General features: G+C 41.7%; 1 protein-coding gene across 2 annotated transcripts in view; it reads left to right on the top strand.

Annotated features, from left to right (window-relative positions):
- TSNARE1 (t-SNARE domain containing 1) overlaps positions 1-17,830 on the top strand; it is a 472,330-nt gene that overhangs the window by 234,308 nt on the left and 220,192 nt on the right. The window contains exon 10 of one of the 2 annotated variants that reach the window (XM_059478742.1): positions 16,945-17,109. In XM_059478742.1, coding sequence (XP_059334725.1) covers positions 16,945-17,109 — 165 coding nt within the window. Of the gene's footprint in view, positions 1-16,941; positions 17,110-17,830 lie in introns of both variants that reach the window. The other variant, XM_059478733.1, reaches the window with a different exon arrangement.

Below are 17,830 nucleotides of genomic sequence, written 5' to 3'. Positions count from 1 at the left end.
GCATGAAGGAAACCCCACAGGATTTGACAGCTGATCCATAGAGCTCTTTCAGCCACCTCTAAAGAAAATGCTGTGATGCCAGTATGAGTTTCATTACACATCTGGGCTTGACTCATCCGCTACAGTGAGAGAAGAAAGAAACCCAAAGAAATAATTAAAGTTCATTATTGAGTGTATATGAAATAGCATTATTAAAGTATCTCCCTGACATTTATTTATAACCCTTCCTCCTGACAGAGCCTGACATGTTTCGCAAACACCACTGAATGATTATATGTTCTTTGCCCAAAATCTGAGGATGTTGCTCTGCGTTCTATTCATCACTTGCTCAGTCAAAATTTACGTTCCTGCACAATCTGTACGTTTTCTGAGATCTCTTTGTGTAGGTACATTACTCATGAGACCTACCAGGCACATTTAAAACAAGTCAGGGTGGAATGGCTCAAATTTCTTTCAGAGAAAGCCAAGTTCTTCTGAGGAATGTTGGACTGGGTGCTGTCACTGCAGTGGTGAGGGTGAGACTGGAGGAGAAGAATATCTCCATCCTCACAATCCACACGTTTTGGTTGGCAGGATGGAGTTGCCAATGGTGACACTTATCCAGGACAGCTGAGCTATCATAGTTCCTCTTGGAAGAATGCCTGTGACTTCAGGATGTGTGCATTGCTCAGAACCTTTTGTGAAACTCAGCCAAGTGTAGTTTCTTTTTTTTTGACTATAGCAGTGTGTGACGGTGTTCACAGGGGTCTTAGGATGAGGGAAGAGACGAGGATCTGACTCCATGTTTCAGAAGGCTTGATTTATTATTTTATTATATATATTACATTAAGACTATACTAAAAGAATAGAAGAAAAGGTTTCATCAGAAGGCTTGCTAAGAATAGAAAAAGAAAGAATGATAACAAAGGTTTGTGTCTCAGACAGAGAGTCTGAGCCAGCTGTGATGTGATTGGCCATTATAAACATCCACATGAGACCAATCACAGATGCACCTTTTGCATTCCACAGCAGCAGATAATCAATGTTTACATTTTGTTCCTGAGGCCTCTCAGCTTCTCAGGAGGAAAAATCCTAAGGAAAGGATTTTTCATGAAAAGATGTCTGCGACAGCAGTGATTGTTCCTCTGTACTCAGCACTGGTGAGGCCACACCTCAAGTGCTGTGTCCAATTCTGGGCCCTCAGATCAGGAGGGGTTGGAGAAGGTCCAGGGAAGGTCAACAGAGCTGGGGAAGGGTTTGAAGAGTCAGTCCTTGAGGAAAGGCTGAGGGAGCCGGGGGTGTTTAACCTGGAGAAAAAGGAGGGATTTTCTTGCTCTCTACAATTTCCTGTCAGGAGGTTGTAGCCAGGTGGGAGTTTCTCTCTTTTCCCAGGGAACAAGGGAGAGGATGAGGAGAAGTGGCCTCGAGCCAAGGGAGGCTCAGGTTGGACATCAGGAATAATTTCTTCATGGAAAGGATGGTTAAGCATCAGAAGGGGTTGCACAGAGAGGTGGTGGAGTCACCATCCCTGGGAGTGTTCAAGAAGTGACTGAACGTGGCGCTGGTTGACAAACTGGTGATTGTTCCAAAGTTGGACTCCATGATCTTGGAGGTCTTTTCCAACCTCAGTGATTCTGTGATTCCCACAAAACTAAAGCCTAAGCAGTGTCCTTGGGAGACTTGGCCAGGACACACCTCAAGGTTTTGTCTCTCCTGTGTGTTCCCTCTGGTCTCACCCCTTTCCGTCTGCCAAATGAGACCTGAAAATAGATGAGAGGAGTATGGATTAGCTGTGTGGCTTTGGTGTATTAGCACAGCTGTGTTTGAGCTGAGCAGCAGCAGGGGTAAAAGCACAGGCAGTGGATGCAAATAAAAGGACTCCAGCAGAAAGGTAATGTAAACTCATCAGGGACTTTAAAATGCTGAGCCAGATCGATGCTCCTTGGCTGATGGAAAGTGTCACCTCCCTCAGCAGGCAGTGTCAGTGGTTCAGGGAGAGCTTCCCATGGAGAAGGCCGGTGTGCAGCCTCATGATTATGATAAAATATGCAGGGATATTGTGGATTCAGTCACCTTCCACTATTTGGTGTGGAAAATATATGTCCAGCACTAACTGTGCTAGTTTCTTCACTCAGTCTGATTTCAGAAAAATATAGAGGTTAGTATTTATCTGGAAAAGCAGTTTTTTTCTAATTCATTTTTTCCCCATTTTTTTCTTTATTATTAGAAGTACCCTGTGGCCAATTCTTTTCCAGAATGTGGGCAGAATGTTGTTTTATCTTCAGAAATAACTGACAAATATTTCTTCAAGAGAAAAGAGATATTTTTGTCTAAAAATGAGATTTCCTGCTCCCCAGTAGTTGGTCTGTGTATGGTAATGAAGGAGAAACAACAGGAATATGTAGATTATTATAATGGCTATTCTGTTTTTGGAAAGATTTTCTGCCTTCCTTCTCTCATGCTTCCTGCTGAAGTATATCAGCACTAGTGAGGGTTCCAGTGCCTCTGAGGGTCCCATCTCAGCTCCTGTCATACCTTGCTGGGAGATCTGTGCATTTTGGAGGTAACCTGGATCTGCCTTTGGCTTCCTTTCAATTCACTTCCAAGCTTTCTTCACTCTTTGTCCCCTTTCTGAGCACCTTTTGTGTTCTTCTTTCACTCTTGACAGTCCCTGCTCCATTTTTTTTTTTTGTCTTCCTTTGTCACCTTCTCTTATTTCCCCCTATATTTTGTTCATGTCATTCCCCTCTGTAAAATTCTTGACAAAACATGTGAGAGCAAACAGCACTGAAGCCATTTCCTTGTGACACATTCCTATTTTACAGCATATGATATGATCAGTTACGTTTCTGCCCATAACCATAGGATTAATATTTAAATTGTGCTTATTGACATTATGATACCCATTGTGAGGCTAACAATATAAATATGCTGGAGGAACAGCTAGGAAAATAAGATAAGAGAGTCTCCGTGCCCCGGGGACGCTCACAAGGTGGAGAGTAATAGGGGAACATTATGTATTTTGCTCATCAACAATTTTTCAATGAAAGAGGATTTGAAAACTGCTGCAGTTCTCAGCATAGTAAGAGTGTGAGGTGAATTGGGATTAGCTTTTGTAGTGACTCTGTGTTGGAACAAACTCCTTGTGAGTCCAGCTTAGTTTGTGAAGTTCCTCACTTCTCTGGAGCCTGTGGAAGTCTAAAGTGTCCTCAGCAAATATTGCTCTCTTCTTATTTGAAAATTTGAAGAGATCTGAAAGAAGGTTGATCCAGGATTGAGAGTTTGAGTGGTTAAAAAAATATCTGTTTCTGCCTGATTTCTGCACTGCCCTCTGGAGCTCTCCTTGGAGAGAAGAGTAGTGGTCTTCAGAACTCAAAAGTACAGTGTCTTGCTGGAAAGTAGCCATCTGAAATGAAACAAATGTGTTTAGTGCAGGTGTCACTGGATAATTAAATATTAAAAGTCAAATAGAGATAGAAATAACTTTTGAGAAGACATCATGGGAAAATAAAGGATCAAAAAAGACAGCAATGATAAGCAGGAAAATTTTGCTATAACCTTCACTAGAATCAAAATTCTGTCCTCACCATGAAATCTCAGGAATTATAAAGCTTTTCTTGATGATATTCTATCTCTTGATCAGGATCCCTCATTATAACATGAAAGCTCAGCCTGGAGTTTGGGAGAGAGGAGGGTGGGATCTGTGAGGAAGCCAGCTTCTACACAGTGGCTTCAGCACTGCAGTACATCCTTCTTGGTCCATATTGGGCCTCCTTTGGTTGATTTAAATTGGCCTTCAGGCTTCTTCTTGCTCCTGAGCACTAAATCCTGGAGACACAGAGATCTCCTGTCTGACCCAAGCACATTTCATGGATAATCTCTGTGTCTGTTCTCTAAACTCTGTAGCATCTTCAACAGAAACAGCACTGAGCACCTGCTTCCCCCTCTCTCCCCACCACTGGTTTGTTTCTAATGAAATATTTATTAAGTGAATGATATTTGCAGTCAGAGGAGGAGATAATTCATGCAAGCAATCAGCTCTGGGTTAACTGGAGAATGAAAATGTATTGGACCGTAGCAAAAACTCATAATCAAAGGGCTCCCCAGCTATCCATCAAACAATCAATTACTGTATCCATTAGTCCCCTTTCAGCACACATTAGAACAATTTACTAGACATGCTCATGTCCAGGTCATTGCTCCTTAAGGATGAGCAAACAGCAGGGGCATCTATCAAAGTTTTGATGCAGTCCGATCTCATACAGTGTGAATATATAGCTTAGATCACTTCATATTCTCGTGGTGTAAAGTCTATTAAAGACCTGGTCTGTGAGGGAGATGCTGGTTGCCTCCTGTTCTCACCAGCTGGGGAAACTTGTCAGAAGAAGTTGAACTTTTCACATGATGCTGCCTTCTGTGTGACAGGTGAATAAACAAACTGCACATAGTAAACCAGAGGTGGTTTTGTAATTTGTTTGTCACACTAGCCAGGTAATTTCACATATGTTTTCTACTCTCATATGTGCCTTGTGGGAAAACAGAATTTCTCCATGAAGAGGGAATCCCAGAGGCAACTTCTGGGCCATCACCCCAGATCTGTTTTGCCTCTCTGTCCTCACCTAGTTCCTGACAAATCAACTGGGAATTCAAACCATGCATGCTGAAGGAATCTCTGTTAATTCCTCCACAGTGTAGACTTCTGTCTCTGAAGGCAGCAAGACTCTTTCTACAGCTAGCTGGGAGAAACAAACACATCTTAATGTACTCAGCTGAGCTAAGTATGATATATTGTTTTCAGTAAAAAGAAAAAATCTATGTGGCTTTTGGTCAGGGTTTTTTTGAAAAAAAAAAACAATCTATGTGGCTTTTGGTCAGGGTTTTTTTGAAAAAAAAACATCTATGTGGCTTTTGGTCAGGGTTTTTTGAAAGGAAAAATCTATGTGTTTTTTCATGTTGTTTTGGATTGTTTGGGGGTTTTTCCCCATAGTCTCCCTTGGCCACAGCTGGGCATGTGTAGTGTAAATCTCTATTTCTGAGCCTGACATTCAAGGCTCCCTTTATAGTCTATGGCACAGTCTTGTGTTAAGTAGCTGTCAATCTTTTTAATCTGGAGAACAGGGCTCTTATCTCCATTGACTTTATTGACCACGTCTCCATTGATTATAGTGGGAGTCTTAATCAGGAGCTGGAGGTCAGTGCCTCCACTGTGGGTATGTAAAGTTGGAGAGGTGGATTTCTGGCAGTTCAATTTGCCTGATCAATTCAAACAAAGATATCCACTGTGCAAACATCTCAAATTGATGTTAAGAGGGATCCCACTTGCATGTCAATACCACCAGTCGTGAACCAGCATCTGCCTCATTTATCCCTCCTTCTCTGAATGACACTTGATATCTGATGGAACAAAGTGGCAGCTCTGTTAACAGGGTAAAGCTCCTTGTCTCTATTGCCAGTTTGGAGAAAAGGCCAAAAAAATGAAGGGCAGATTTTTATTGGATTGAATCTCCCACTGGAGAAACCCACTTCACGGTTTTGAGTAGAAAGGGAGCAGAAGGAAATAAATTGCTGCAAACACCCTTCCTGTAGTTCACCCCTTGTCCCTCCAGAATTCAGAGGTTCAGTGGCAGTGTCTGCACCCATGTGTGTGAGTAAGGAGCCTCTTGTGCAGTGAGAAGCTGGGTTTGTGTGATAAAAATCTCATTTTAATGCACACAAACTTTCAGAGGAACAGCAGAAAACTCTTGCCTTTCCACAGAGAGCATCCTGTTTCAATGTGGGTTTGCAGACAGGGGTCTCTTTCAGGGAGTGAAATATGTTTTATTCAGTGAGTGTGTCCCAGCCTTTCAGAATCAGCTCATTACTTTTTTATTACTGTAGGAGTGGAAAATTATCAGATTTGAGTCCTTTGGGAGTGGGTCAAATAGTAAGGAAAATTATCAAGATGCAACAAGTCAACCAATCAAAGCCCCATGCAGCATTTTTGAGAGTGGACTTCAGCACATGACAAAATTTCTCCTATGTTTGGGTGGAAGTTTCCAACAGAAATATACTTTTATGGCACAAGCAATGAAATCTTGGAGTTTATGGTTTGGGAAGGGCTTTGGTATGTACAGAGAGAATAAAAAAAGAACATGAACAGGGCAAGTAAAATAGCGTGAGGTATATAGTCTATAAATATCAGATGAGAAAATGAGGGAGCTAAATTAAATAGTCTTGAAGAAGGTATCAATAGAGACATGATTATATGTCTATAAATATTTTCAAGGTGAAAGTACAAATGAAGACCAGGTAAATTATTCAGAGTTAAATGATAGAAGCCAGGATAGTCTGATGGTAGGAAAGAAACATGTAGGTTAAGTGCTAAAACTAATAAAGAACACTTGTGTGGATGGTTAAACCCCCATCAGTTTGCAAAGTCAATAGCAATAAAGACAGAAGTAAAATAAATAATAATGATAGTGCAATAAAAATCTGTGGTAGAAATTATCTGGATGTTTATCTGTGGCCTCTCCTGCCTGTGACACAGTTAAGACATTGTCCTGGTATTAACTGGAAAAATGGGCAGATTATGGACAATTTTGTTACATGTCACGTTCCGGAGGCGCTAAGCTGAAAACCTTTCAGCATTTTTTTTTTTTTTATCTTAATCCTTTTGCTGAATGCTTTATTTTGGAAACAGTTTAGGAAGCTTTTCAATCCTCATGAAAGCCTGTATGCTAATGGGGTGGTGTGGGACCGAATGAGGAAAGGTTAACATCTCTGTGAGTGTATATCACCCAGACAGCACCGAGCACCTGAGGATAATAAAGCTGCTCTGCACCGCTTCCCTTCCTGAAACTTCCTATTTCTTGTCACCGTTTGGAAGGTTAAATTCACTTCATCCTGCCCTGTAAAGAACTCACACAGGATAAATTAGCAAACTGCCAAATTCTCCCTATTTCATTCTCCTTGGACAAACTCAGAGCAAGATTTTGTTCCCTTCAGCAATGTTTACACTTCATATTTTCATTATTTCACTTTGCAGGCACTTTGGTGCCAAATACACCTCTGTGTCCTAATTTCCCTAATAGTGTTAGCTTCTCTTCCCTGAGACATTGCCTAGATCTGTAATAACTCTATCACTATTCTTGAGGAAGAATATAATTTTCTTTCTGCCGTTCTTGTGTTTTTCTCTAAACCAGTAAATGTTCTGACTTGATTTGACTTGAAATTCAAGTTGTCACTCTTCATTTTCTGGAGCTTGAAGCTCACATCCTCTGAATAAGGTTGTCGTTGTTAAATATTTCCAGTAAAACAATGTCCTCTTGTCCATGTCAGTCCTTGCTGTCAGAGCACACAGAAATCAGGGCAAGCATTTCCTTCCATTCATTTAAACTCATATTTTAAGGATGTTTACAAGCAGGGAGATTAGACAGAATTGGATGGGAATTATCACTGGCCAGGACAAAGAACCATCAACCCCTCCTGTATGGACAGGTGGGCATTGGAAAGTTTTATTGATGTTTTGGGAACACTTAGAGGGACAGAAGCCATTTCACCAATTTAGCTGAAAATGTGATCTCTGTTTCTCTGAATGTATCTCTTTAGGAGCAAATACTACAGAACCTTTTAATTGTAAAACTTCCTGTCTAGCTGGGCTCTGCTGTGCAGTGCTCTTCCATAATTGTACACTTAAAAAGATAAAGCTGTAATCAAATCCAAATTTCCAAGTGTCTCTATTTCATCCCAATGTTGCCACTTGGGTGATCATGTCCCTTGAGCTGTAACATCTGATCTTTGGAAGAAAAGGGGAAAAAAAAGATTGGTTTGAAGCATGGGGAGATTTTAACAGGAAATCAGTTATGTGTCCCCAGAACATGAGAAGGTCATGGATAATTTTTAGTGAGGCCATGAAGGTGCTCAGGAAGCTCCAGCATCTTGGTTCTGGATCCAGGCTGGGAGAGCTGGGAGTGTCCAGCCTGGAGAAGGATCCAGGGAGACTTCAGAGCCCCTTCCAGTTCCTAAAGAGACTCCAAGAGAGCTGGAGAGAGACTTTGGATAAGGGTCTGAAGTGCCAAGAAATGGGCAAATGACCTCAAACTGAAGTAGGGGAGATTTAGATTGGATATTAGAAAGAAATTATTTAATATGAGGGTGGTGAGGCCCTGGCACAGGTTGCCCAAAGCAGCTGTGGCTGCCCCATCCCTGGAAGTTTTCCAGGTTGGACAGGGCTGGGAGCAACCTGGGATAGTGGAAAGTGTCCCTGCTCATGGCAGGAGTTGGAGTGAGATGATCTTTAAGGTCCCTTTCAACCCAAACCTTACTCTGGTTTTATGATTATTGAAAATCAGGTTCTTTTGTGGATGGTGCCAAAAGCTGCGGGGGGATGACGATGTGTTGTCCCATCCTGCTGCTCAAAGCTCAGCTCCTACTTTCATCTTTCTCTCCCACAAAGGGGGGACCTGACTCTCACAGGGAGGCAGGAACTTTGTCACTTTGTCACTTTGCCCTATGTCCCCAGCCCCATCCCAATCAACTGACTTCCCACCCCCCAAGAATCTTATGTGGTGACAAGATTCCTCTGATTTTTGTCCTAACTTGGGATCAGGCATTTGGGCAGTAACAGAATCATCCTGGCAGTGCAGGGGCTGTAAAATGGGCAGATATTTTTTAAAGAGTCTCTAAATGAGAGTGATTCTCAATATCAGGCTCTGAACATTTGCTTGGACACTGAACAGTCCACTGAAACCCTGCCAAAGGCCAGGAACAAAGAGAGATTAAAAATTGTTGCCAATGGAGTTTTATAGGAGTCAAACATGTTTCTAAAAATAAAACTGGTTGAGCAGTCCAAAAACAAAATGCAAAATACAAAAGCAGTCTATTTTATTTTTTTTTAAAGAAAGGGACATATTTTCATTTCCAGCAGCTTTCTGCTTTTCCACTGCTCCAGAGTGGCATTGTGCCTGTGCTAGGGGTTGTCTCTGCTGCAGGAAATCCAGCTGAATTTGATTCTTGACTCTGTGTGAACCCAGGAAAAAAAAAGACTCCTCACTATTTTAATGTTTTTTGGTACTAGATGGGTGTTAATGGCTGAGCCAGTGACTCATTCTCCCTCTTGTTTGCCTTTCTAGCAGGAACCTGCTCACCAGCTGTGCAGCACATATGTTGGGAGGCAGAGACATCACGACACTTTCTAGACAGTCTTGATGTGTCTGTGAGCTCCTTCAAGCAGGGCCCAGTTCCCCAAATGCTGGGGGTTTCAGCTGCTCAGAGACGGAGCTGTGAGCAGGGGGTCCCTGCCTTGCATCACAATCCAGGGACAAAGCAGAGCTCAGCTCTCAGACAGCTCTGCCAGCCAAAACGTGGTGCCAGAGACAGAGAATGCTGAGAAATACACCACAGACAGCTAGGAAAGGGCAGGAACAGCTTGAGGAATGTGTTGTGATGCTATAAAAACACCAGTGAATGCCCTCCTTCCTGACAGCCTTAAAGGAAAAATGTTTATCCACTTGCTCTGTGTGTATGGATGTGACGGTGTTCACAGGGGTTCTTGGACTGGGGAAGAGATGAGGATCTGACTCCATGTTTCAGAAGGCTTGATTTATTATTTTATGATATATATGACATTAAAACTATACTAAAATAATTGAAGAAAAGGTTTCATCAGAAGGCTAGCTAAGAATAGAATAGAAAGCAAAAGAATGATTACAAAGCTTCTGTCTCGGACAGAGAGTCTGAGCCAGCTGACTGTGATTGGCCATTAATTACAGACAAACCAACATGAGCCAATCACAGATGCACCTGTTGCATTCTACAGCAGCAGATAAACATTGTTTACATTTTGTTCCTGAGGCCTCTCAGATTCTCAGGAGAAAAAATCCTAAGGAAAGGATTTTTCATGAAAAGATGTCTGCGACATACGGAGATGCCACCTGAAGGTGGTGGTAGCTCAGGCAGGTGGCTTTGGGGAGGATAGATGCAGTCAGGCTGAAGTTATTCAGTGAAATAGGTTTGAAAAGCAGAGTATTTTGGGTTACAAAGAGGGGAGATGTGCCTCTCTTCACTGATGCTGTTTTCTGTCACTCACATCGCTGTGGGAACGTCTACTTGCATGGTAGATAAAGTTGCCAAACCAAGAGGGGAAAAAAAAGGATAAGGACTGGAAATAGGAACAGAACAAGCTGCTCCTTCCTTCAATCAGACAGGGTGAAAGAACGTGGCAAAATGTAGCCCTCATGATCAACTGAAGTTTGACCTAGAAGCTGATCATCTCCATGAGCAAAATGTGAGTGTCAGCCCCACCATGTAAGCCTGGTAGGAAGGGCATTCCTCCTAAAAATTCGGTCTTCACTGTAGGGAGAAAATGTGCTGTGCTTCTTAAAAGCACATCAGTTATCAGAGAGCTAAACCTCGGGCCCCTGGCTTATTTTCTTTTTCTTCATCTACCAGAGACAGGTCATTTAATTCTCCCACCCTGAGTACAGTAAGATCGACTTTGAACTCAAGCAGCCCTGGGTGATGAGGTCAGGATTCCTTAGAATGAATTTGGTGGAGTAATAAAGTCTTGAAGGCAAGCTAAAGAAGAGGAAAACAGTAGGAGGTATGAACTGGGTACTCTGTTACTAAGTCTCTTCCAGTTCCAGGAAACTGAAAAGATTTTCTCAGTCCTCATGACTGCAGAGACCTGAATGAGTAAATTTAGAAATGCTGAAAAGCAAACTAGCAAAATACTTTCTGTTAATACGTTTTCCCTGAAATTAGTAATTTCTTGCAGATTCTGTAGTTGGAAACTGGTGGAAAGCGTGGTTTTCTTACTCAATTTCACATTCCTTTCATTCAAAAGTAAACACCTTGATTAAGAGTGAAGACAGAAACACATGAAGGATTCTAGTTAATTTAAATAAAAATGCACTTCAGCCCTTCCCATTATGCTGATTTCCCCATCCTGGTTTCTCTCATGCTACATTGGTGCAGAGTAATCAAATTTGCATAAGCTGAAGAAAATGCTGAACCCATTTCTGTATTTGCCCATGTCAGTGATGCATGCAGGAAGGGTCCAATACATTTCACTTGAAAGTTGTCCTTGTTGTGGTAGTTTTAAATTTGGCCTTTTTTGAGTGAAAGGAAGAGCAGGGGGTGGTTAATTTGTGATTTCTTGTGATGCATTTCTTTCCCAGTTGTTGTGGGAAGCTCCTCTCCTAAGACAACAGAGCTCAGATTACCAATCACTGCTGTGATCTTCCATGTGAAAGATAATGCAAAATTGTAATATCACTATTTCTCCTCTCTAAAAGATTTAGAAGTCCCAGGCTGCTTGTTCTGTGCCTGCCTGAGGCCTTTCTACCTGTAATTGCTTTGGGCTTTTGCTTGGCATGGCACAGCTCTAAATTTCATTGAGCCTGCAAGGTTAGTTGTTTTGGAAGGATGGTTTCAGCGACACCATCTAATCCAATTTACCTGCCAGCTTTAACCTGTCTGTATTTTGGGGATAGTCGGGCCAAACTGCCTGCTCTGTGTCATTTTTGTCCCAGTCAGCTTTGCAGTGCCAACCTGCCATTAAAAATGTGTCAGGCAGAGTAACTCCAGCAGTGCTCTGCACTGTGGCCCTCCCTGCACGGTGTTTTATTGATCTCTAATGCAGACACTCCAGCCTCATTATTCTACACGCAATAAAATGTGAATCTCTGAGCCTGGATGCGGCTGAGAATAGGACATCCTCATAAAGGCTGTTTACGTGTCTATATGTACTATAAAGCAAGAGATAAACATCTCTGCATTTGCATTTGGTTTGAAAGCCAGAGCCAAACGTTACCCAAGGAGATGTGAGAGTTTGCAGGAGCTGTGGGAGGTGTAGTGGTTGCTGCTGGAGCTGGCCATATCCCTTCTAGAGGTGCAGGAGGCTTCTGGAGATTGGGGAAGACAGAGCAACCTTCCTTGGTTTACTCCCTGAGTCATGGAAAAGCTCTGAAATGCTCTTTTTTCATGGTTCCACAAGATTTCCTTCCTTGGAACTGCCTGCAGTCTGTTGTACAAAATTAGCTCAGACAAGTGGGACTGGTTTTACCTGTGCTCCTACAAACTGGGAGATAACAAGGAATTTGTGGATTGTGCTGTGCATATCAAAGGCACCTCCAGGGCTTTACAGCCCCTCCATGCTCCAGATGCCTGAAATGTGAATGGATGAGTGGTCAGAGAAAAAGGACCTTTGAGCTCCTCCTTATTCTCCAGAATTAGTATTCAGTCCAGGTGGAGGACTGTTGGCTCAAATTGAACTTTCTGACAACCAGGACCCCCAGATCCCTTTTCAAGGGCTGCTTTCCAGCCTCTTGCTCTCCTTCCCCGCTCTGACAGCTCTGCCACATCCATCCCAAGATACTGGGTTTGTATCATCTTCCCAAACTTTCACACACGGAAATTAAACCCTCCTCCCCAGGACACCAGCCTGGTGGAGTTTGTAGTGGAAGGAAGTGATGTAGAAATGGGTTTATGTTGTCTCATTCCAGGCTTAATCAATTCCCTTCTCAACTGTCTCCATGCTGAGGTTGAAAGGAGAATTTGTGAGTGTCTTCCTCAGCCCTTCATTCTCCTGTCCCTGTGGTGTCACTCACCTGGTGGGCAGTCTGTAAACCCAGCTTCAATAAATCTTGGTCATTTACAACTCTTACAGTTATTTTTGACAAGACTGTGAGAGGCCCATCTTATTTCTCACCTTTATTATCCATCTTGTACTAACCTGAAGGGACTAACTCCCTGGAGGGAGTTGTATAATTTTTGTCCTCTGTGGTATAATTTTTTGTCTATATCTTTTTAAGATTTTGGGGAGGATTGGAGAGGAAATTTTCATTTGAAATCACTAAACATTTCTCTGTCACTTAAAGACACTTCTCATCTGACTCCAGTCAATATTTCATGCCCTGAATTTATGGTCAGGGAACAGTCTTGTAACTGGCAATCAGGAATGTCATAATTGAAGTTACTGATGTAAAAAAGAGCTGCAGGAGGTGCCAGGACACTCTCAATGCTTCAGGAGACTCCCAGATCTCTGCAGATGGACTGTGAGGGCTGGCTGGTGTCATGTTAGCTGGAGCTCCCATCAGATTTCTGATTCTCTGTGGAATAAGGACCATATGGGAGCCAGAAGAGAGGTCATTCCAATGCCTTGCTTGGTGATTTTGTGTGACAAGAGTTGTCAGATTTGTGGTGTTCTGTCCCTCCTGATAGACAAATGGGGAGTGAGGCAGGACCAAGGTTGGGAGGGGGTTATTTTCAGAGGGGTCTCAGACATGCAACTTCTGAGGCAAAGATTTTACTGCTGATAAAGTACAGGCACTGACAGAAGATGTCACCATCCAGATAAAACCTTTTTTTTTTTTTTCCCCCTATCAGCAGCTGCATACAGCGTCTCCCCATTGGTAGAATAAATCTGATAAAAAAATGTAGTTGTAAGCAGCAACGATTTTATCCTGGTGAAAAGATTTTATCCGACAAGAAAAATGTTGTGCCTGGGCATAATTTTTCAGATATGATGAACAACAGCATGGTATGACCCTCAGTCCTAAGGATTTCGTGTTAAAAGAACTACTGAGCATATCAGATATACTGAACTTTTTCCTCTGCTATAATTTTTTTTTTCATTGACACAGCTCAGTTTATAGATACATCTTGACAAAAATCTGCCAGAGGCAAATTTCAACAAAAGAACAACTTCAAACACATCCAATTAACAATTTATGAAAGGAAATCCGACAGAAAATTACACAGAGATTCACAGGGCATAAAATTTGGCACTAAATCAAATTTATTGTGGAAATGCCTGTACAGGGAGTTATGGCCCCTTCTAGTGCAGTGTCAAAGGGAACTTTATCTGTGGAGGCTCAGCGAGTGCCCTCCATCTGATCTTTTCTTGCTATAAATAAAATGTTTTGTCAGACATGGCAATGAACATAACTCAGAAGGGAATGAAGAGCACTGATAAGCCCAGCTATATGCAGCTTTCAATCAGAAGCATTAGAAGTGATTAGATTTTTCTTCAGAGTTTCAGATTTAAGATTTTTTCACTTTATCACAAAAATGAGTGGCTCAGTACCATGGACAGCACAAAAAAAAAAGATCACTTTTATTTGTTAGCACAGCGTACAGACCCTGATAGCAGGTCATGGTGACTGTATTTAACATTATTATGGAGCCATTTTTATGTCTGGAAGGAAATATCAGTCCCTCTGCATCCTGTTGTTTTACTGATTTACTCATTCAGTGGCCATGGTTGGATTTTTTTGGAAGATGTTAAGGATGCAAACACATGTAATTGCCTTCAGCAGCTCTGAAATTAACTTAGGTCACTATTTTGTTTAGAGAAAAAGATCTGTGTCTAGACCTTTACCTGATTAAACACGTGGGTAGGTGGTTTTCTTCTAAAAAATGACTTAGTAGCAGCCCTTGCATTGTGTTTTGTGAGTAATTTGCAGGGTAATTTACAGATACCAGGCCCAGCCAGTGAGGATGACAAATAAAGTTGACATAGGCCAAGATAAAGCATATTTATGGTACAGCTGTGTTATTCCATGGACTCACCTAATCTGAAGAGCTGGTTGCTGCCTCCCTTATTATCCCTGTGCTCCCACATCAGACCAGGAAACATTTGACCACTTGTAAATTTGTCATCTTCCCCTGAAATTCAGACCTGCATAGGACAGGCATGGCTTTGAGTGTCCATTCATGGGCATTGAGGTCCTTGGTGCAACGTCCTTGCTGTGACCAGAGCACACAAATTTCATCAGAACACATCTCCTGTGTCTCCATAAGGAAGATTCTTTGGATCTTCCAGCCCACTTGGCCATGTGCAGTTTGCCTCTGCTCATCTGAGCCCACTGGTGAAGATGAGAGGACACCTTTATCACTAAATGAAGCATTAGAATACCCCAAGTGTTTTTTTTCCAGAGTCCATTAATACACTCTTTTGGCACTGAAACACTCTACCAGGAAAGTTAGTGTCCAAGGCACGTAATAATTAGTGAATAAAACACCTCCAGAGTATCTTAATCCTATTAAAATATGTCTTATAAAGTGTAAATTAATCTTTAACCTAATTTTAAATGATGATTTTCTTCCTGTAACACACCCTTTCTCAGTAGATCCCTGGAAAGCAGAAGGTGAAACAATGTAAGACATTAATGTCAAAGCTTTTCATCTTCTCCTCATATTTTGAAAGATACTTGACTTTTGATGCTGATTTTCCTATTTCCTTCTTCTTCTTCCATCACCCCACTTCCTTCACCATTTGTGTTATTTTCCTTGTCTCCAACAAGGTATGGTGATAATAATTTCATAATAGTGAATTAATTTTATAAGACAAGGTCTAAGTGTAGGCAAATGCAAAAATTATTTTGTTTCTAAATACAGGAATTTCATACGTTTAAAGAGTTAAAGCAGAGTTAGAGAGTTAAACAAACATTTCCAGACTCAAGTTCTCCCAGTCCTTCCAGTTCTCCAGTCCTGTGCTTTTCTATCTAAATGCACCATGGCCTCACTTCCTGTTCATGCTGTGGGAATTCCAGGGAATTAATAATTTTGAAGATGTAGTCACGGAAAGACAGCAAAGACTTTTATTTTTTGGGCATCAATCCCAGTGTTTGGGCTTCGGATAAATCCAGATCCCCCCAAGTACTTGTTTTCTCTTGTAGCTTTCAGAAGCTTTGGGGATGTTTAGGTCAAGGATGTGCTGTGGCCACTGCCATTTCTTCTTTCAACTTCAGAGCATCAGAAGCACTTGGTTTGCTTTTTTTATTATAACTTTTGATTAGGAGTCAAAGCTCAGCTCAAGACCAAGTTAGAGGACCATGAACATTGTTTGAAGTGAAATCCTCATGCAGTTGTGAGGTTGGAGCCTTCAACAGCACCTCTTGGTTTAGAACTTGATCTCAGCCTTCAAACCAACCTTGATTCAGTTAATTCTCCAAGTCCAGTCAGGTCTGAACCTGACACAGACTCAGAACCCAAAGGCTGGGGGGAAAAGACCTTTTTAAACCTCTGCCCCTACTTTTTGTGTAGATCAAACCGGTTCTTGAACAAGGTTTTAAAATTTAAACCTGAATATAAGTGCAGCTCCCAAAATAAAAGAAAAGGTGTTTTGAGGCTTATAAAAAAAGTTAGGGACTTTAAAAAAAAAAAAGAAAAAAAAAAAACCAAAAGAGAGAGAAGCCTATTAAACAGGAAGATAGGCCATGGGTGGATGATTTTAAACTGAAAGAGGAGATATTTGGATCAGATATTAGAAAGAATTTCTTTCCTCAGAGAGTGGTGAGGCACTGGAATAGGGTGCCCAGAAAAGCTGTGGCTGCCCCATTCGTGGAAGAGCTCCAGACCAGGTTGAGATGCTCTTTAAGATCTTTTCAGCCCCAACCATTCTGTGACTCTGACTGTGATCAGGTGTGTCAGAAAAACCAGGTAAACTCCACAGTGTGAACACCACAGACCCGTGAGTTGCCCAAGCTGATCACTCTGCACTCACATCACTACAGTGATTTCCCCCTTTTTAAGCTTTGCTGTTTATCTCATAAATGGAGAAGACTAGAACTTTTGTATTTTGCATGTTACAAGTTGGATCATAAAGTCTTCAATACAAATGAGTAGGATTTCTCTGTGCCTGAGAAAGTGTCTAATTCAGGAAGAATTTCCAGGGAAATTAAACAAGATAAATGTGTTATTTTTTCAGCTGCACATCAGTGTTTTGTTCTGTCAGAACTGTGGAAAATTGAATTTGAGTACTCAGGCCCTAAAGTAGCTCAGGAGATCTGACTTCAGGTCCTGACATTCCCTTTGAGACTTTAAATGTTTCCTCTCATGTAATTTACTTTTCTCCTCTTCACCTTTCCGCCACTGTTTATGCCATCTCTTGTATCAATATTTCCTCTCCCCACACTAAAGCTGTGTAAAACTGGAAAACATTTACACTTCCTTTGCTTTCTTTCCATTCCCCCATCTCAGCAGAGCCCCAGGGCCCCCTTCTCTGACCTGCCTGATGATGAGAAGATCTTTAATGGAGGCGATGGCGTGTGGCAGAGCCAGGGCCAGGACCAAGCCTTGCTCTCGGAAATCACGGAGGAGGATTTGGAAGCCATCCGCCAGCGGGAAGAGGCCATCCAGCAGATTGAGGTCAGTAACCTCCTCCCACCACCAGGTTTTGTGAGCTGGAAGTGCAAAATCCTTGTGTTGTGCCTCGCTCAACGTGAAGGAAATCCTGATTTACATCGCTGCCAGTACGGCGTGGCTAAAAATGGGGGAGACTAGCAAGGATTTCTAAACATGGGAATCGGTGATAGAAGAAAAAGTTGGAAATTTGTGTGATTTGTGATGAAAATGACAAGAGTTAATTAATGCTTATGGGCTGATGGTTGGGTTCTTCCCAATGAGTCTTCCATGACAGTCTGTGGTGAGGTGCTTTAATTGAGCTGGGTTCTGCAGCAAAGCAACTTCAACAACTGGAATTTGTCACAGGCAAAAACCACTCAGCTTTACCATTAGAGAGAATAATAGGTAGGCAAAAGGAAATAACTTGTTAACATTTTCAAATTATTCAGTATTTTGCTGTGTCAAAGTATTTGGACATTCTTGACGTAGTTAAAAGAGGACATACTATTTTTATTCCCCCTTTTTTTTTCTTGAAAGCACTGTAAAAATATGCAATAAAAGGAACAAAAAGAGGCCTGAATAAGTTGAACATCCCACATTTTTCTTTTTATACTTCCCTTTTTACGCTTTTGGGAAAATCTTGTTAGTTAAATTTAAGCGATAAATGGGTAAAACAAGAACATGTTAAACCTTCCTAATTTGTATGCTTTTGCAGACCTAAACTCAAGATGAACCAAAAAAAGAG

This window comes from Ammospiza nelsoni, chromosome 1 (assembly GCF_027579445.1).
Source record: "Ammospiza nelsoni isolate bAmmNel1 chromosome 1, bAmmNel1.pri, whole genome shotgun sequence".
NCBI classification, from domain to species: domain Eukaryota; kingdom Metazoa; phylum Chordata; class Aves; order Passeriformes; family Passerellidae; genus Ammospiza; species Ammospiza nelsoni.
The sequence above is the reverse complement of the archived record's forward strand: the minus strand, read 5'-3'. Positions and strand labels throughout refer to the sequence as shown.